This window comes from Aphanomyces invadans, assembly GCF_000520115.1.
Source record: "Aphanomyces invadans strain NJM9701 unplaced genomic scaffold supercont1.1, whole genome shotgun sequence".
NCBI lineage: Eukaryota > Oomycota > Saprolegniomycetes > Saprolegniales > Verrucalvaceae > Aphanomyces > Aphanomyces invadans.
In genome coordinates, this window is record NW_008580146.1 from 1,232,891 (window position 1) to 1,251,463 (window position 18,573).

Here is an 18,573-nt window from a genome sequence, read left to right on the forward strand (position 1 = left end):
GGCGGGGACGTCCGACCAGCCACAAGGATCACTCGTGACGGACGACAGAGTATATAAATTCCAAGTTAAAACGTCGCCTGCATCATCGTCCCAGATTTTCCCGTAGGTCCCGCGCGGCCTCATGACGTGGCAACCGCCCGATGCAGACGGGACGTCCTTGTCGGGCTGGAGGAAACCGTAGTCTATGCTGCAGCGCAGTACTTATGCCACTGGGACACAACAGCGCACTGTCGTCGCATCGACGCACCCATGGAAGTCGGCCTCTTCCATGTCGGTCATATGGCCGCGCATGAGATCATATTGCAATTGCGCGTGAAGAGCATCACGTGGAATTTGAATTGTGAGATTTTGGAGGGAACGTGACATGGGGAGCCGCAAGGCGATACGTTCGCTCGATGCATGAACGCGGGAGATCGCGACGCCCGGTGCGCGAGCCTACAGCGGTGCGTTCCACGACTGCCATGGACATTGCCAAAACACACGCCAAATGCCCGCCTTCCCCGGCCACACAAGCCCAATCGTCTGGGACGCTCCAGTGAGCGATGGTCGCCCACGTCATCCAAGTCCATCGTCCACGCACTTCAAGCATGTCACGTGATGCTGGAAGATGGTGGTGGCACACCGTGGCCACAAGGCGCAACGTCAAGGAATGACGTGAGCGACAGATCTTGTCCCACAGGTGGTTCGGTTCAGTTTGGTGGGGCGAAGACGCGAATGGTTCGGATGGTGGCGCGGATTGCGCGTGTCTCGGTGTCCGTGTCCCGATGGCTGGGCGTCCAACGTTTCGTCCGACGGTCGTACGCATATACACTTGTCTCCTGCGTGTTGTTACGGAATCCACGATTCGAAATATCAGATGACGGAATCGCCATCGTTTTTTGCCATTGCACGATACCGCGTCGTCATGCGGCTGGGCGTCTGTCACACACCGCACACCCATGCAGGACGTGAGTCGGCCGTTGGAGTCATTGGCATGGTGGTGGCCAACAGGCGTCGACGCAAGCTACGTCCGGTGGGTGAACCATCACCTCATCGGCCAATGGCCCTCTCCTTCGAAGACTTGAGGACATGTCAACCCCGACCGACGTGTCGTTCACTGGTTGTTCACTCACGTCACGGTATATAGCCAAGGCTGCACCGTCCAGGTCAACTCTTCCGAGTGGAAGCCTACACCTTCGAGCCTTTCACACTCGAGGTGCGACAGCAAGTTAACTGCTGTTCATCAACGAGGCTCCCTTGCCGACGTCCCCCCCTCGCTGCATCCGTCCGGCCGGCCATCACTTTCCAACCTGCCTGTTGAAAAGCTGAATAGTACACCCATTGTGCTCAGAATCCGATATCCGGATAAATGTATCCGGTGGGCCATGGCCAAGGTCAAGTAGAATGTAGCCCAGAGCGCCTGGGTGCTATAGTGGAGGAAAAGGCGAAGGAGCGCAATCGTTCGCACCACGTCACAAGCAAGTCACTTGGTCAGTCAAGACGTGTGTGGTCGCCTGCATGCATTGCACGAGCAACCCCCCTGAACTTGGCAAGGGGTGAATTGCATGCGACTTCTCCGCATGGCAACAACTTCATTCATCCCCTGACCTTGCCGTCCTTCAATCAACTTTCGCCGTCCATTTTGGTCATCATCGACTGATGCGTGGAGGAAATCTCTGCACACGGCAATGCAGGCTGCACCGAGCAGCCCACGAACAACTACTTGAACGATAACTGAGATGTCGTCAACGCGATGCCGATGTGGACGAAATCGACCTGCCATGTTTTGGTTGTCGCATCCGGAAGTTTATCCGGAGGCTTCTCTTCCATTAGCCAATCAGCATCGAATCCCGTCCAGCACACACATTTTGCGACCAGCGACACTTGCCGCCGATGGGAGGAGACCATGCAAACCCACGACGGGTGCGAAGGATGATCGCATGCGTGTTGCTGATGGGGTATGCATCCGTTGAAGCTTCCGCGCGTGTGGAGCTTCCACTGCATCACCGTGCGTTGCTGGCTGGCGTAAGCTCCGTCGACCTCGTGAACAAGAAGGCAACGCAGTACTTCGCACCAGTGTCCATGGATGGCAAGACGTATAATGTGCAAGTCGATACCGGCTCGTCAGATCTATGGTTTGCCTGCGATGCTATTGCTCCGTCACAGTGCTCGAACAGCTCGTGCCCTGCCACGTCCCGCACGATTCAGTACGGATCTGGGTCTGTGTGCATCGACCAGAACAACGGGACGTTTGGGCTTGGATCGTTGATAGTGCCCAATGCAATCTACGGAATTGGCATCAAGTCGAACGTGTTGGTTGATGGCAATCAAGGAATCTTGGGTCTGTCGTTTCCGTCCATTTCGGTCTTCGGCAACAGTGGCGTGACATCAAACTCCACCAAGCAGTACCCAATCCAATTCCTCGACCGATTCAGCATGTACCTGACGTCACCTGAAGACGAGGCTGGCTCGAAACTCGTCCTGAATGGTGAGGACGACGACCGGATCGCACGCGACAAACTCGTGGGGTACAAGATCCCGCTCAAGGAAACGACCCACTGGACCATTCAAATCAGGTCGCTCGAAGTTGAAAACGACATCCAGCGCAACTTTACCCAGCCGTGCTCGGTGGCTGGGTCGTGCCTGGCCATCGTCGACTCGGGCACAACATTTCTCTCGATGCCGTCAGTACTTTTCAAGAAGGTACTACCCTACTCCTCACGGTAGATGCTCACATGCATGTGTGTAGTTTGCCATCACCTACCTCAAGCCCGGCACGCCTCAAGGATGTGCGTTTGACACGCAGTCGCAGTATTACATTTGCCCCAAAGACATTGCACTGCCCAAACTCGCGATTGGCCTCGGCGAGACCGCTTCGTTCGTGCTCAATTCGTGGGATTACTCATGGGTGCACTCAGAAACAGAGATTATTGTCCAAATCCAACGGAATCCGGCATCGGGAAGCCTGGCCGATCGGTGGATCCTCAGTGCCACGTTCCTGAAAGTATACTACACGACTTACCATGTCACCGACCAAGCGATCACGTTCTACTGCAAAAACGGCGGTGTCTGCGCGGGTGGCTCCAACCTACTCGACTTCAGTGGAAAGAAACCGATTTGGGCGATGGTGCTCATGATCACAGGTGGATGCCTCTTTGCCATCGGGCTCATCGGTGGCGTTGTGTTCCTTGTCCAGCGACGGAAACGAGGCAGGGAGAAGGGCCATCGCCCTGCCGATTACTTAAGGGTCGACGACCGGCGGGAGTCGTCGCCAGTTCTCCTCGCGTGATTTCCATCCATTTCTGCTTATCCATGTACTCCAGAATGCAGTCCTACCTCTGCCCCATGCGAAAACCAGGGCAAAATTCAGTGCTGGGTACATATCAACGTGAAATTGGTTGAAAGCTTCCTCCAGAAAGTAATTTTAATAAAATGGGTCGTCGTCAGACAATTTTCCTCCATCGCGGCTCGTTTCAAAAGGGGTCGCTAGCAGCTCCAAAAATCAACTATAGCGTCGGGAAGCACGAGATTCTCACCGACTGTAGTCAGGGCATCCTTGGCCTACCTTTTCCCACTATCTCTCCGCTAGTTCACCTCGGCAATGTGACCTTCCCCGTGAGCCACTCGGACTCGTTTAGCATGACGCTGAGCTCTGGCGTAAAATCACCATGTTCCAAACACATATTTGAATGGCGTCGAGGAGACTGTGATTCCATCGAATCGTTTGGTTGAGGTCCGTATGCCCTTGACAAGTGCGACGCATTGGACGCTCCATGGGACGGCACATCAACGGCTAGACTATTTCGCCCATATGCGACGGAAAGCAATCGTGGACTCCGGCTCGACTCTTTCCTTTCCATGCCCCGTGCAGTGTTGACCAGCAGCTATCCGCTTGACCTCACAAGTGCACGATGGCTCAGTTGGGCATGTACTTCATCTGTCCGCGATCCACCATGTACCTCTAGCTGACGCTTGGACTTGCAGCGTTGGGACTACACGTGGCAAGCGTCGCCACCGTCGTGATGCATTCACTCACTCACATGTGGGTCCTACGTTCCTCTACGTGTGCCATCCTCTCAACGTTCATAGATGTTTTCGCACCACGTAGCAACCTCTCATGTAGGACGTAGGGCATGGTGAGATCACATCAATTGTCAGCACTTCTCCACAAAACCAAGATTTTCATGTGCGCATATATTTGTGTATTTCGTGCCCTGTTCCATGCCCGTGCGCGATCGATGTCGTTCTAAAGCCGACACGGACGTTGCGATGACGGGAGGGTTGTCGTTGCTTGGAACGACGACGTCCTCGTCGAAGAGTGGACGTAGTCGTTCGAGTAGTTCTCCTAGCTACCTGATGCTATGCAGCAACTCTGTCGTGGAGGATGGTTGGGCACACCGTGATCGTGCTTTTGAGGCTGCTGTCGTGTGTTTTCATGCGATGAAAGAGGTTGCACATCGACTTCCCAAACAGATTCCTATTGAATGAATATGACACGTGTGTCGTGCTGGCCCAGCCGCAACCACACGTTTGCCGCTTGCAAATTCACCGTTGGTTCATGGGCAGGGCACGCGGCAACCTGCCACACTTTTCTTCGACGCCGTTGCAGCTGGCGGACAAAAGTGCACGTCGCGTCAAAGATGGGACCAACTAGAGCCCTGTATACGTATTTGTGTGTGTTTGTGGCGTCGAAAGGGGCTCGGGCCACGGCGCCGTACTCGATCAGCGTCGCCAGTGCTTGCTTGATGCTTTCTAAAGATTTCGCTTCTGCAAACTCGGTCGGATGCGATCGCGCCAGTCGAACGATTTCCGGTTCTGTCAATACGCCATTGGAGATTGAAAAAGCCGACGCGACATTGTCCAAGGCACAGACGAAGGGCCAAAGCAGCATCGTGAGGAAGCTCACGTGCGACGAGGCATGCCACCGATTCGCTTCAACTCCAAGGCGATCTCGATGGACGTGAACGAACGGCATGGCTTTAACCAAATTGCCGACTTCAACGCTCCAGTCCTCGGGGGACGGATGGGGACACAGTCGGGTGCAGGACGCCCATAGCTTCTCCGCGTCTGCGGCAATCGCCGACAAGAGTAAACTCGCGCCGACTTCAACGCGGCTGGACACGACGGTCGCTAAGGTCGCCATGGGTAGCAGGACGTGTAGGAGTTGGTTGCGGTAGAACGCCATTGTGAGCACCCTCGTGTCATCGAACACATTAGGGAGGTACACGAAGCGAGACTCCGAGGAAGTGGCCACTTCCAGAATGGCCAATGCGTGGACGACGAGGTCTGCCGTTGATTCATATGGCGCTACGATTGCACCATGGCTGCGTAGGAGAGTCGCTAGCCAAGCGACGTCGGCAACCACCTCGTCAAAAGACAGTGCAGTGCGGTGGCGCTTCCAGAGGAGAACAGCGGCGACCAGCGTCGATGCCGTGATGGTTGATGCAGATTGCATGCCATATGCAACGCGACTCGCGAGATTCTCCAAGCCAAAGTGCTCGACGTGGTGTTGCATCGGCAGCGGAGACGCGAATCGAACGTACGCATTGCCGCACCGTCGGAGGGAGAAGAGCGACTTGACGAGGCTGAAAATCGACTCTTTCTGCTTGGGTTTGCCGAGCAACTGGGCCGCGTATTCGGGAACTTCCAGCACTCGGTCGTAGTCGATCGAAATCGGCACAACGAGGATGTCACGCGAGGGACGGGTGGAGAGGAACGACGCCATCATGTGGAAAAACCCTACCTTGGGTCTCATCTACATCGCGACTGTCCATCAGGGTGGTGGCGGCCGAATGGATCCTACCACGCGGCCATGGCGAGAGCGCCCGCCTTCGACAAACACCTCCATGGGCGCGCCATCTTCAAGCAATTGGTGGACGTACGAAGTTAAGACCTACGAATGCATTCATCCGTAAGCACCAAGCCAAGGTTAAATCAAGCCAGGATGGACGCCGACCTCCTTATATAACGTATCGCCGTGGTAACTTCGTCGAATGAAAAAACTTCCGCTGGCTCGCAGGTACGACCCAACGACGGGGAGGTTTAGATTGATGCCTGCAGCGATGCGGGGCAGTGGCAAGCCGTACGCAAAGCAGATGTAGCTGACGAGGAGGTAGTCGAGATGTGACTTGTGCGTGGGCGCCAGGACCAAGCTGGTGTTGGGGCCGACAGACGCGATGAGGGAGTGGATAGCGTCGATGGACGCCGCGTCAATAAACACGCCGTCGAACAAGACGCGCCACAGTTTGGAGAGGAGCCACCCGAGCGATCGAATCGCCGGCATTTGCATTTCACTGCGGAGGAGCCAAAAGATCTTTCGTACTTTCGAAGTCAACCCTTCAAGAGAGTCACTCCAGGACACGTGTGTGGCGTAGAGCGATCGAATGCGTTTAGTGACGCCGGTCAAATGCGTGGAACTGGTCGACCCCTGATTCATCTGGAGCGGTCTATCAGCATACCGAGAGACGACAGTGAGAAATGTACCTGCAGGATATGGGGATGAGTAGGACCACCGCGAGAAATGAACAAAAGATCCGAGAAGACCGGGCCGAGAGTACGCAGGTAGAACGCAGCTCGTTTCCTGCGGCTCTCGGATTTATGGATGGCGAATCTCTCAGTCGTTGAGCACAACAGCCACGACTCGCTCATCATATTGATAAAGTTGTCGTGCATCAAGCGGTTTTTGTCTTTCACGGGCACTTCGAATTCGTACGGACTGCCACGCAGAAGGAGGAGCTCTTGCATAGCTGATGACAATGGAGCCACGTGCTGGACGGCCACGTTCGCGAGGATGTCCACCTTGGTCGGCGGGACGTTTTCGTCCAGAGCAAGTAAAAACTGCTTTTCGCGTGCTTGGAGGGAAGATGACGAGAAAGCAAAGGATGTCGCGAGTAGGGCTGTCGTGAGCGCCAGAGTGTCGTTTGTGACTTTGAACTTCTTGGACGACCCAATACGAGCTTTGCAACGCTGCATGTGCTTGCGGTAGAAACTCTGGATTCTCTTCGCGGCGGCCACGCGGCGGACCTCCAGTATCCCCACCTTCATCCTCGTCATGAGGCCGTTGCGAGATTTCGGCTCCATCTCGCGCTCCGACATTGCGGTTTTCGATGGTGACAGCAATCACTTGTCCGGATATTGGCGGACACCACTTTTGGTTGGTGGATGGCCAATCAGGGGTAGGGTTCGCATGCAACTTTGAGCGTGACTGTGGATGCTCAATCAATTGGCACCAACGAACCCTCGCCACCTTCGACCTTCGTCAACCAAGTCCAGATTTGTGACAAAATCTTGTCGATAAAACAGGCTTCTAGTGTTGATGTTAAGGCTCAAGTATTGAGGTGACAGCCTTCTTCTTCCTGTTTATCAAGGTGCCTCAATTCCGAATTTGAGAAATTAACGAGACTTGCTTTGATTGGAAGAAATATTTCGGTCGTTTTATAGAATGCATTTGTTCGATTGGTTATAATTTCTTGGAATTTAAGAGTTTTCATCGCAACCGAAAAAACAAACGCGCTCAATTAAGCGGTGGAAAAACTACTTTCGCTCGGCGTGGACCATGTGCGAGATGAGGTCGAGGACACGGTTCGAGTAGCCCCACTCGTTGTCGTACCAAGACACGAGCTTGACAAAGTCGTCGGTGAGGGCAATCCCGGCATCGGCATCAAAGATGGATGAGCGTGCGTCACCGATGAAGTCGCTCGAAACCACCGCTTTGTCCGTGTAGCCTAAAATGCCTGCAAGTTCGTTTTCGCTGGCGTACTTGATCGCAGCCTTGATGTCAGCGTACGACGCCTTGTTCTTGAGTCGGACCGTCAAGTCCACAACCGACACGTTTGCAGTCGGGACACGGAAACTCATGCCAGTCAACTTGCCGTTGAGTTCTGGGATAACCTTGCCGACGGCCTTGGCGGCCCCTGTCGAACTCGGGATGATGTTGAAGCACGCTGCACGGCCGCCACGCCAATCCTTCTTGGACGGGCCATCCACAGTGAGTTGCGTGGCCGTGACTGCATGCACCGTCGTCATGAGCCCTTCAACGATGCCAAATTTCTGGTGGACAACCTTGGCAAGCGGCGCCAAGCAGTTGGTCGTGCACGACGCGTTCGAGACGACGTGCATATCTTTCTTGTACAAGTCGTGGTTCACTCCCACGACAAACATGGGCGCGTCGGCGGACGGCGCCGAGATTACAACCTTGCGCGCGCCGTTCTTCAGATGGGCGCCGGCCTTTTCCTTGGTTGTGAACGCACCGGTGGATTCGACGACGTACTCGGCGTTGGCTGCGCCCCACTTGATGTTGGACGGGTCCTTTTCACCAAACACACGAATCTTCTTGCCGTTCACGTGGATGTAGTCGCCGTCATGGCCAACCTCGCCGTCAAAGAGACCATGGACAGTGTCGTGCTTGAGCATGTACTCCATGTACTCGGTCGGGATGAATGGGTCGTTGATGGCAACGACGTTGATGAGCGGGTTAGCTTCCGCCGCGCGAAGGACTAGACGACCGATGCGGCCGAACCCGTTGATGGCTACATTCACAGGACCACCGGCATTGGTGGTCCCGCCGCCTTGGGCATTGATGATGTGCAAAAAGTCAGGCTTGAGAGAGGCGCCACCGACGAGAAAACCGTCAATATCAGTTTGACCAGACAACTCGGAGGCGTTGCTGGCGGTCACACTGCCACCGTAGATAATGCGGGTGGAGTCGGCGGCAGCAGCACTGACGTTGGTTTTGAGCCACTTGCGGATGGCGGCGTGCACTTCTTGTGCTTGTCCAGGGCTGGCAGTGAGGCCAGTTCCAATAGCCCACACGGGCTCGTACGCCACGACAATCTTAGACCAATCCTTGACGTGGGCGGCGTACGCAGCAAGTTGCTCGGTCACGACTTGAAGAGTTTGGTTGGCTTCACGCTGGGTCTTGGTTTCTCCAATGCAGGCAATCACAGACAGTCCTTTGGACAAGGCGTATGCCGCCTTACGTGCGACTTCGTCGTTCGATTCTCCTTTTTGGCGGCGCTCAGAGTGCCCCACAATGCTGTAGCCGGCTCCGGCGTCTTTGAGGAGTTCTGCGGATACTTCACCCGTATACGCGCCGGCACCAAGGTGCCATACGTCTTGGCCACTCACACCGACGTCTTTGCGGAGGCGCGATGCCACAGACGCCACGTGGAGAGCAGGCGGTGCGACGACTACTTCAACGTTGGCTGGAATCGTGGCCGTGTTGAGGGAGTCAACAAGCGCGTTCGCTTGGGAAACAGACCCGTTGCACTTCCAGTTGCCGCCGACAAAGAATTTGCGGGCCTGCGACGAGAACATGCGGCGCGAAACACAAGAGAAGGCCATGGTGGATCGGGTACCAAGCGGGAAGTTTAGAAATGGCACACTGTCCGTCAGCCGCGTGCATGGAAAGATCTTGCTCGTAGTATACGTTTCCAGAGGTTCGTAGATACGGCGAAGCCTGCCAGCGCCGGATAAACGAGCAACCAAAATGCATATTCTGAGCGGACACAATGGGGCATGAACCAGCGGTTTTGTATACTGTACAAAGTACAAGATCATTTTCGTCTTCGAGCCCGTGTTTGCAATAACATTTGTACAGTATTGCTTAAAAGGTATTATTTTGACACCTTGAAGCGATCAGCTGCTACTTTTTTGGTTTCCGGAATAGTTGCGCAACCTGGGATCCGCGGACACTCCATGTGTGAGACAACACCACCGAAGTTCGTGGACGACAGCGGTCCACGCAAGGTCTTCACAAGGGCTGGCATGGCTCGACATTTCCATGGAAGGTCCAAGGGAATGCAGATGAGTTTGCGCGTCCTATCGAGGTGGCTATCACGAAGTAGAATGAACAAAAAGTGTCGTTAACCAACTCTTTATTCCAGAAACGCTTTCTTGTACACCAAGTTTATCTGCTCGATGACCAGAAGCACAATCATCGCGTTGGGCGCACAGCGTCCATAATAAGTCCAGTACCCTCGCCACAGCTTGCCAAACCCTTCCTTCTGCACAATCTGGGCAAAACAATCCCCGACACCCTTGTACGGGAACGCGCCAGTCTTGGGATCTTTCTTCATGTTCATCAAACGTGACTTGACCATGTCAAACGGCAGCGACGTAAACGCGCATGCAAAGCCCGAGAACGCGCTAGCGCCCAAGTTTGACACAAATCCTTCGCCCGATATCGGCTTGAGCATTTCCTTTGCTTGATCGTACGACGCCATCATGCCGAAATTCATGGCTGCCCCACGGGCAATCAGCGGAACACTGCCGCGCCATAGCGTTGTCACTCCTTCCGTCGACGTAATGCGAATGATAGCATCTGCGACGTTCTTGTACCCGCGCTTGTCTCCGGCCACCGCCAAGGTGTCCGCTTGCATACGTACTAACGCGACGTCCATGGGGCAACCCAAAGTAGCAGCCACCGCGCCGGTAAAAATTGCCACGGAACTCTTCATCCACAAGGGCAAACTGTCAGTGGCTCCTTGCTTCTCACGGGAAGCTTGCAGAGAGTCCGAAATTGCACGATGCATGCCAAGTCGGGTTGTTCCATAAACCATTTGACGTGCTACGGCCGCAGACAGACCAGCATACAGCCCTTGGACGCCTTGCTTGACAAAGACAGATTTGGCAATTGTGACGGCAGTGGCATTACTACCAGTCTGACCGGCAAGTTGCAAGTGAACTTTGACCAAATCAATGGGGTGGATTGCAACTGCGGCGATGATGGCGGCAGACCCGCCACACACGTAGGGCTGGGCAGCTAAAGCAACGGTTGATTTGGGTTTCGCAGCACACATAGCAGCGTCTTTGGTTGCAGCAAGTAGCGTCGAACTTGAGCTAGATGATTGCGTCGCGCTTCCACTCATTCACCTATGCGCACAAGCCTCGATTGAGCAAAATGCGTTGAGGATGGTGGTGGAAGGAGAACACGCTAGTTCGAATCTTCTCGTATCCTTCGAAATCCCTTGGGGCAGCAGGGACGTTACGAAGGAGGCGTCAACGGACGTGACGGGCACGTCCGTCGTGTCCCGTTTTGTCGAAGCTGCGTTGAAGGAAGCCATCACAGTGAGCTGCATGTTCGCTTACCCGCAGGGGCTTCTCGAGGAAGATCTGGCAGATGCAATTTTGAAGATGACCGGATGCGCAAGCGCGGTATATCGTCGGGAGGGGCGACATCGTCCAGCAACCAACCCACGACGGTATCACATTGGTATTTCTGAATACTTTAGTTGTAGAAGGTGCCGTGTCTTCCGTCCGCACCAGTGATGTCGCACAACTTATACAAAAAGTCAGTAATCCGGCAAACCTTCGAAACTTAATTTCCTTTGTTTCGCCTTTTCGATCCGAAATGCTGCAAACATCTCCAATTGTCGCATGGATGCGTCCAACCCGAAGAACATTCACGGCGCCGCGACGACCGCCACAAGATCGTTCGTGAATGCACAACCACCAACTTGACCGTGGACAGGTTCACGTCATTAACCAACTCGTGGACCGCTGCCGAAATGGGTGGTGGTCTGTGTGGTTCCTCTGGTGTGGACTAGGATGCTGAGCTCACGCGATTGAGGGAAATCCTTTCGAGCGCGCCTTGCTGGTCGATCGCTTCCTCGCCTAGGCTCCTCATATGAGAAGAATCGCGGGGAGGGTAGAATAGCTACCTTTTTTGGATGCGTGTGTGTTCTTGCTGTGGTCGTCCTTGTGCTGCGTATAGTTCGTGCTGTAATTTGTGGGGAGCGAGGAACTGCCCGTTGTGCTCAGTTGGTTCTTCTGCCTTAAAACAAGAGCTTCTTTCGTAGCTTGCAAGACTTTTGCAGGATCAGCCGAAGGCAGGTCAATTTCGGGAACACTTGCGTTCCGAGCCAACACTGCGGTGCCAAGTTGCTTGACAACCTACACCTTAATGAGACACAGAACGACTCCCATTTCTACAGACAGCTTCATCTGTGGTCTTGAGTCGTATGTGCTCAGGGATACTATAGAGCTCCAACTCTTCGATCCTCTCTTTCGATGGCGGAGGAACTGTTGTCACAATTGTCGAGGTGTACTTTTCTCTTAGCTTGTCTTCAATGTACTTGTTCCTACAATGCCGTAAGATCACGAGGACACGCCTAAGCGACAGTGAAACGAACTTGATCGCTTCGAAAGCATCAAAGGGCTTGTCTGCAGACTGGGCTGTGAACTGCCCACTCAACGTGGATAGGGACGAATCGGACGAGGCAGACGAGGACGGGGTTGTTGAGTCGATCTTTCGACCGGTCTTGTCTCCCTGCAGCCTCTTGCGCTCTCGGAACTTCTGGTCCTCCTTGAGTTCTCTCAGTTCCTCTAACGTAAGGTGCTCAGTTTCTCCATCGTCCTCGTCAACCTCCACGGGTCGTTTCCGTGTCGGCTTGTCCTTTTTCGCCCGCGCCTTGAACATGTTTGGTTGCCCAATCCCTTAATCCCTTTATGTGTGGTATCCGGTGTGTCCGGTTAACAAAATTCTAGAAAATATACGAAATCTTTGGATAAACGTGAAATCCACGAATGAAAAGATGTTTCTGTCACCATGTTTCTTCATTACATGTCGGCCGTGGCCCACTGGTACATGTCCTGCTTGAGTGCCTTGCGTGCATTCACTTTGAGAAGGGCCTTTTCCTCCCAATTGTTCCCTCGCACAACGCCGTCCCAACGATATCCCGGGGGAATGTTGAAGCGATTGGGGGGCGCGGGGGGCCCCGAGTACTTGGGCTTTTCGTTCTTCTTTGGCACACGTTTGACTTTTTCGTCCAGTTCGTCCTTGAAAAGCGAACTTTGCATCGGATCAAAGTCGCGCTGCTTGTCCTTGCGCAACTTCTCAAGCTCGGCATCGTCGTTGTGTCGTGCAAACGGCTACGTAACATCTCAGGTGTTCCCTCTTTTCGAATCGACTGTACCTTGGCTCGAATTGCTTCGAGTTCGTTCTGCTGCGATTTGAGCTCTTCTTTCCGTACTTTGCCTGTGCCCCACTCAAATTCTTCCTTTGCTTCGCGTTTTCTCTTGCCTTCCTGGATCTCCTGTTGCCGCTGCATCTCCATGAGCATGTCCAACTTGCGCCCTACAGACATCCAGGAGAATACGACGACAGCTTGGTGTTTTGCTACGTACCTCGCTTGTCACGGTACACGGTTTCGGCCTGCTTTCCCATTAGTTCCTCGTCGTGGAACGCGGCTTGCTGCGACGCCCGAAGCTGGTCTTGCTGGGCCTTGAACTCTTTGCCAGTAAACACCCCACCCAGCGCGCTTTGGTCCGGCACCGTTTGGCGATGAGGCGACGATGCTTGAGCAGCGTCGTCATCACGCCGACTGGTGTTCGCTGTCGACTTCACGCGAGGAGGTGAGGCAGCTTGTCGAGAAGGCGGAGGGGATGTCGAGGACTTGGTCCCATGGGAACGTCTCGGGGGTGATTCTTTTCGTGACGAGGACGGCGCTTTATCAAAGCGAGAGCGGCGGCGGGGCGGTGTCGAACCATCGTTGTCATAGCGACGAGGCGAGGAACTCTCGTCTCGTCGGCTGCGGTTATAAGGAGGGGAAAAGTCCCGTTGAGATTTGCGTGGCGGTGATCTGTCCGTGCTACGTCGGCTACGTCGGGGTAGCGACGTGGTGCCACGATGAGAACGACGAGGTGGAGATGCTGAATCGTATCGACTGAGCTGCCGGGGGGATGCGGATCGTTCCCAACTAAGCGGGGGCGTTCTGTCAAATCGAGATCGTCTGGGCGACGATGAATTCTGTTTTCGCCACCGCCGTGGAGATGACGAGTCGTCCCGGTTCGATCGGCGACGTGGCGACGCATCACGGCGATGGGGAGAGGAATAGTGTCGTCGGCGGGATGGTGAGACGTCGTCGCCACGACTGTGTGGGGGAGAGAGATTTTCCTGAACTTTGCGACGAGGTGATGAGGTATCCTCCCGTGGGCGTCGTTGCGGGGATGATGTTTCCCGCTTGAGTCGACGAGGAGGTGATGCATCGTCTTGAGGACGGCGTTGAGGAGACGAGGTCTCCCGCTGAGTTTGATTCTCTCTCACGTGCTGCCGCGGAGGAGACTTGTCATGATTGCGATTCTTTCGTGGTGGAGACAAGTCTTCGAACTGTCCAGGTGCATGATGTGTGGAGGGACTGGAGTCGACTAGCTGATGGGCTTTTCGTGGTGGAGACGCATCCTTTTGTCGATCTTTTCGGGGCGGTGAAGCATCTGTCGATGGATTCTTCTCGAGAGCCAACCACTGCTTCTCCAACTCCTCGGCCCGCTCCCGCTCAAGGAACTCTTCTGCGTTTGCCACGACGGGCTGGGATTCAGGATCGTACTCGTCTGCCCCATCGCCGACAATGGTTGGTTGGTCTTCGTCGTAGTCAGTGCGCTCGTCCTGCCATAAATCCTTTTTCTTCGCTTGTTTTGCGACGGAATCGTCCCACGCATCTTCATCATCCACAACAAACATGCCGAACCCTCCATCCGTCTTCTTCTTTTTGCGTTTCTTCTTCAGCTTTTCCTCTAGAGCACTAACTGAGCACCTTTTGCACACCATCACTGGCTTACCAGGAGCTCCGCCGCCCATGTATCGCTTCAGTGCTTCCAGCTTGGATGCCATCGCTCAGCTTCACGGCCACACCTCGATGAAAGACTTGGAGGACTCCGGATATACAATCCCAGAAATCCGCATAATCAGCCAATGGGGGATTCGGAGTTTCGTACTCCCTCTGTTCCAAAATAAGTGCGCGAATTTGAAGGGGGTAGACATGACGTGTCATTGAATTTTGATGATATTTTGAATCTGTGGTGTTACCTGCCTTGAGTCGAAATACCTCGTTCAATTTGCCTCTTCAGAGAGGGGATGCCGAGAGCTCTCGGCTGATGTGTTAATGAGGGGGAGTTATCAATTGATATGGCCATTTCCAGCGTTCAAAACTTCCATAATAAAATTCATATAAAACATTCACTTCAAACAACAAACATTCAAAAATGCCAATCGAAAAGCGCAACCTGACCGACGTCGAGCGCGAAGCCATCCTCCGCAAGGTCTGGCTCCGCAGCAACGGTAGCTGCATGCGCAGGTGTGTATTGGAATTGTCGATGGTCCTTGAGCTCGTTAGGAGGGTTCTGGTGGTAAGCCCCCCTCCTGAAGCCATTTGATTGGTTGTGAGACGTGCGAATTCCATGATTTCATTGGGCAAAAGGAACGGTACAACTGTATAACTTCATATAAGAAAGTATTCGATCTTAGCGTTTTGTATTTCTATTCAAGGAGGCATACTTCAATTATTCTGATTCGCGCACTTATTTTGGAACGGAGGGAGTAGTTGGGGAGGGGAAGACACCCGAGCGGCAGTAATGTAAACTTGATTTGATAAAAACCAAGGCCCATTAAACGTGGAAATTTCCACTTTTCCCACTTTAGGATAAAAGGGAGAAGAATCTGGACCATAAAAGTGGAACTGACGAAATATAGCCCAAAAGTTCCCATTTCTGAGGCGGGTTTATCACAACGAGCCCTGCAGGTCGAATTGCTTCGCCTGGAAGATGCCCTCCAAGGAGAGGTCGAGGAGGTTCTCGCGATACGCGTCCTTTTCCCACTTGAGAATGGAAAAGTCGGACTCGATCGACGTCGTGTTGGGGAGCGCGGTAGCCAAGCCGACACAAAACCGACGCAAAAGCTCGAACGGTCCACCTGCGCAGATCTGGTCACAGGGGTCGTTGAGCTCGGTCGTATGGTCATTCTCGTCAATGCTCGACTGAAGGTTCGTTGCGGCAGACGGCGATGAGGGGGCGATGCTCCTCCACGATCGCGTAGATGTCGTCGGCGGTTCATATGTCGGCCGATGATCTCCTTGACGAACGTGGCAGGGCGCACCTTGACAAGCTCGGCCGGCACGACGGGCGACGCGTTTTCTTCAGCCTCATTTGCCGCCGTGCGCTCCGCCTGCATAACGACAAGGCCCATGATCGTCTGCAGGACGAAGTTGCCGATCTCGGCAATGACCTCTTCATGTCGGCGTGATCGAGCTTGCCGAGGTGCGAAATGGCGCGAGATCTTCAATATGACCGCTCAACGACTCGTTGAGGATGAAGCGCGCGTCCATGTGCAGTTAGTCCGACTCGTCCAAGTTGTTGAGGTCCACGTCGGCGACTTTCGACATGCTGCACGGTGTACATGATCAGCAGATCGGCAACGAGCTCGCTAACGATCGTGCGCTGCTGGCGGATGGACTTGCACTGCAGCTGGGCGAACGTGATATTGATGCGCTCGATGGCGGGCGCGATCGGTACGTGATCGTCCACCAAAGCTGGGTAAGGACAGGAGGACGGCTGCCAGCCGCTTGTGCTTATCGCTCGGCAAAGAAGTCCACGATCCGGTTCTCGTGTTTGATCAAGAACGCCAAGACGTGGGAGAGGTGCATGCACCGATTCGTCTTCTTCGGGCACGTTACGCCCATATCGGTGATGAGGATTTCCTTCCGGCGCAGAAAGACGGTAACGGCGAATGCTGTGTCGATCCACTGACAGCCGTCCAGGTGTCGCGTCGTTGACTTGACAACGAGATCCTTCTGATGCGGAACGCGCCATATCTGCAACACTTGCAACACACATAAGCACGGAGGCGTGGCCAACATGCCTAGTCTACAGACGTACGTCGTGCGTCGCAAGCCCGACGAGCTGCATTTGCACGCAGTTGATGCGACCCATGTTGGTCGGCTCACCGTGCGTGGAGACGGCGGGCGCTTGTCGAAGAAGCAGCTCTCTGCTGGGGTAGACAGCAGAGAGCTGCTTCTTCAACATCACAACCTGGTGGTTGGCCGTATGTCTGTCGAAGTGCGGCATGGCGATCAGATGGAGGTTGTGCAGCACGCCCTTGACGCCGAGACGGACACGCTAGTCGAAGAACCTCATCCTGCGGTGACTGCTGCCGTCAAACCCCATCGACATCGCCCAAAGATCGTCCGTGGCAAGCAGATCGCCGATCTTCTGGATGGAGACGCCGACGAGGACACGGACGAACAGGTCGACCATGTTGTCGTTGATGCCGGTCCGTTTGTTGAGGTTGAAGGTGGCGCGCACGGCCTCCGTGGTGTTGGCAGTCTGCCGGAACGACAGGCCGTGCGAGACGAGCTTGAACCGATAGACGTTTTTGATGGTGGTCTTGTACGACCCGTCGTTCCTGGACATTCGACAGGAGCAGAGCGTTGCGCTTCAACTGGGCAATGCCGGCGGGAGATGCTCGAGCGAAGGCGATCGTACTCTCGACAATGTCGTTGTCCAGAGCGGCAATCTCGTCTTCAGGCCGGAATATGAGCTCGGCGATCACGACCTCGACAGTCTCACTGCTCATGCTGAACTCCAACACGAAGCCAGTGAGATCCCAATAGTTGTGGAGCGTGTTGCTGAGTGCGATGCGGCCTTTGAAAAATGCCTTCTTGCCGTCGATGGACTCGTTCTGCTACGCTTCGCACAACTCGGCGTGCTGACTGGTGAGGTGTTTTAGGAAGAGGTCTGTGCGCCACGAGGTGTGGTGCTGCGGCCCTTTCCTGGTAGCGCGCTGGTGGCCCACCATGTCGAGTTGGCGGCCGTGGAACTTGCAGAACAGGCAGATCGTGGAGGTGACGGCGCCGCCTGAGCTTCTTTCGGTGACCTCCATAGCACATTTCAAGGACCACGACTGGTCATAGACGATACGAGCCTTCATCGGGCCCATGATGCCGTGTCAGTCGAAGTGATAGGGTGGCTTCGACGCGCGCTTGCTCCAGCACCAATGGGTTGGTCCGTGGAAGTCAGTAGAGGTCCGTATGGAGTCCGGATGAAGCAACGACGGACTCTGCTCGGTCACATGTGCCTCAAATCAGCCGAAGAGACCTGATTGCGAAAATTCCTTAAAAGTAGGAGCATTTCTGACCTTAAATGTGGTAAAAGTGGCTACTAGTAGTACTATTTATAGATTTCCACCTTTAATGAGGCCTGATAAAAACACGTGTACAGTGAACCCCGGAAAAAGCCGACACCCCCACAAGGGCCGACCACCTCCAAAACATGATATGTTTTAAATAATTTGCCACCTGTATACTTACTGGTAGACACCAAGTCAGATATGCCATTCCATTTGACCAATTGCAGTGCAGATACCATAAAACTGTGATTGAATGACTGAAATTTTTCTAGTTATAGCCAATCAAGTTGTACTAATTCACGTAATTTAAATATATTGATTCTATTCTGCCTCCATGCATTTTCAGGATGAAACCATGTCGGCTTTATCCGGGGTTCACTGCTGTGTAGGGCAGTAGAATCGCCCGATTGTTTGGCCCTCTGCAAACCACCGTGACTGTCTAGTATCATGACTCTAGTAAGGATTTCGACAACATCGATGGACTTGGTAGTGTTACCATTAAAGAAACGACGGATCACCACATGTAAACTATACAGTGCGCGCCAACCAATTAGGGCCACCAAGGTTTCGTGACCTATGGCACTTACTTCGAACTATTGCTGTGAGCGATTCAGAACTGGGGTGCATGAATGCACAACGGAACATTTCAGCAAGTATCAAAGTTTTTCCGATCCATTGTCATCGCAGAAAATGCAAAA

The 18,573-nt window shown here is 54.0% G+C and overlaps 9 protein-coding genes across 14 annotated transcripts; 1 reads left to right on the top strand and 8 right to left on the bottom strand.

Annotated features, from left to right (window-relative positions):
- Positions 1-1,845: 1,845 nt before the first annotated feature.
- Positions 1,846-3,440, top strand: H310_00361 (hypothetical protein). Its single transcript, XM_008863122.1, has 2 exons — positions 1,846-2,682; positions 2,729-3,440. Exons 1-2 carry the CDS (start codon positions 1,873-1,875, stop codon positions 3,266-3,268), a joined length of 1,350 nt encoding a protein of 449 aa, XP_008861344.1. The 5' UTR covers positions 1,846-1,872; the 3' UTR covers positions 3,269-3,440.
- A 1,016-nt stretch (positions 3,441-4,456) lies between these two features.
- Positions 4,457-7,077, bottom strand: H310_00362 (hypothetical protein; the record flags this gene model as incomplete). Its single annotated transcript, XM_008863123.1, has 4 exons — positions 6,463-7,077; positions 5,936-6,415; positions 5,783-5,872; positions 4,457-5,734 (listed from the first exon to the last, which is right to left on the bottom strand). Exons 1-4 carry the CDS (start codon positions 7,072-7,074, stop codon positions 4,457-4,459), a joined length of 2,460 nt encoding a protein of 819 aa, XP_008861345.1. The 5' UTR covers positions 7,075-7,077.
- Positions 7,078-7,398: 321 nt separating this feature from the next.
- On the bottom strand, positions 7,399-9,353 carry H310_00363 (glyceraldehyde-3-phosphate dehydrogenase). The gene has a single exon (XM_008863124.1). The coding sequence runs from the start codon at positions 9,319-9,321 to the stop codon at positions 7,513-7,515; it is 1,809 nt and encodes a 602-aa protein (XP_008861346.1). The 5' UTR covers positions 9,322-9,353; the 3' UTR covers positions 7,399-7,512.
- Positions 9,354-9,825: 472 nt separating this feature from the next.
- Positions 9,826-11,097, bottom strand: H310_00364. 2 transcript variants are annotated; one of them, XM_008863126.1, is made up of 2 exons: positions 11,068-11,097; positions 9,826-10,851 (listed from the first exon to the last, which is right to left on the bottom strand). In XM_008863126.1, the coding sequence occupies exon 2, from the start codon at positions 10,845-10,847 to the stop codon at positions 9,855-9,857; it is 993 nt and encodes a 330-aa protein (XP_008861348.1). In that variant the 5' UTR covers positions 10,848-10,851; positions 11,068-11,097; the 3' UTR covers positions 9,826-9,854. The 2 variants fall into 2 exon arrangements, with proteins under 2 accessions (XP_008861348.1, XP_008861347.1); XM_008863125.1 differs by having other exon boundaries at positions 9,826-11,023.
- Positions 11,098-11,184: 87 nt separating this feature from the next.
- Positions 11,185-12,413, bottom strand: H310_00365 (hypothetical protein). Of its 4 annotated transcripts, XM_008863129.1 has the most exons (4): positions 12,111-12,413; positions 11,915-12,059; positions 11,640-11,871; positions 11,185-11,592 (listed from the first exon to the last, which is right to left on the bottom strand). In XM_008863129.1, the coding sequence occupies exons 1-4, from the start codon at positions 12,395-12,397 to the stop codon at positions 11,522-11,524; spliced, it is 735 nt and encodes a 244-aa protein (XP_008861351.1). In that variant the 5' UTR covers positions 12,398-12,413; the 3' UTR covers positions 11,185-11,521. The 4 variants fall into 4 exon arrangements, with proteins under 4 accessions (XP_008861351.1, XP_008861352.1, XP_008861349.1 ...); XM_008863130.1 differs by having other exon boundaries at positions 11,185-11,871; XM_008863127.1 differs by having other exon boundaries at positions 11,915-12,413.
- An 85-nt stretch (positions 12,414-12,498) lies between these two features.
- Positions 12,499-14,619, bottom strand: H310_00366. 2 transcript variants are annotated; one of them, XM_008863131.1, is made up of 4 exons: positions 14,536-14,619; positions 13,105-14,490; positions 12,894-13,054; positions 12,499-12,849 (listed from the first exon to the last, which is right to left on the bottom strand). In XM_008863131.1, the coding sequence occupies exons 1-4, from the start codon at positions 14,585-14,587 to the stop codon at positions 12,538-12,540; spliced, it is 1,911 nt and encodes a 636-aa protein (XP_008861353.1). In that variant the 5' UTR covers positions 14,588-14,619; the 3' UTR covers positions 12,499-12,537. The 2 variants fall into 2 exon arrangements, with proteins under 2 accessions (XP_008861353.1, XP_008861354.1); XM_008863132.1 differs by having other exon boundaries at positions 12,894-14,490.
- An 857-nt stretch (positions 14,620-15,476) lies between these two features.
- H310_00367 (hypothetical protein) lies at positions 15,477-15,937 on the bottom strand (the record flags this gene model as incomplete). Its single annotated transcript, XM_008863133.1, has 2 exons — positions 15,477-15,728; positions 15,848-15,937. 2 exons carry the CDS (start codon positions 15,935-15,937, stop codon positions 15,477-15,479), a joined length of 342 nt encoding a protein of 113 aa, XP_008861355.1.
- Positions 15,938-16,319: 382 nt separating this feature from the next.
- On the bottom strand, positions 16,320-17,323 carry H310_00368 (hypothetical protein; the record flags this gene model as incomplete). Its single annotated transcript, XM_008863134.1, has 4 exons — positions 16,320-16,562; positions 16,627-16,798; positions 16,880-17,152; positions 17,190-17,323. 4 exons carry the CDS (start codon positions 17,321-17,323, stop codon positions 16,320-16,322), a joined length of 822 nt encoding a protein of 273 aa, XP_008861356.1.
- A 108-nt stretch (positions 17,324-17,431) lies between these two features.
- Positions 17,432-17,686, bottom strand: H310_00369 (hypothetical protein; the record flags this gene model as incomplete). The annotated part of the gene is made up of 1 exon (XM_008863135.1): positions 17,432-17,686. One exon carries the CDS (start codon positions 17,684-17,686, stop codon positions 17,432-17,434), a length of 255 nt encoding a protein of 84 aa, XP_008861357.1.
- Positions 17,687-18,573: the final 887 nt, after the last annotated feature.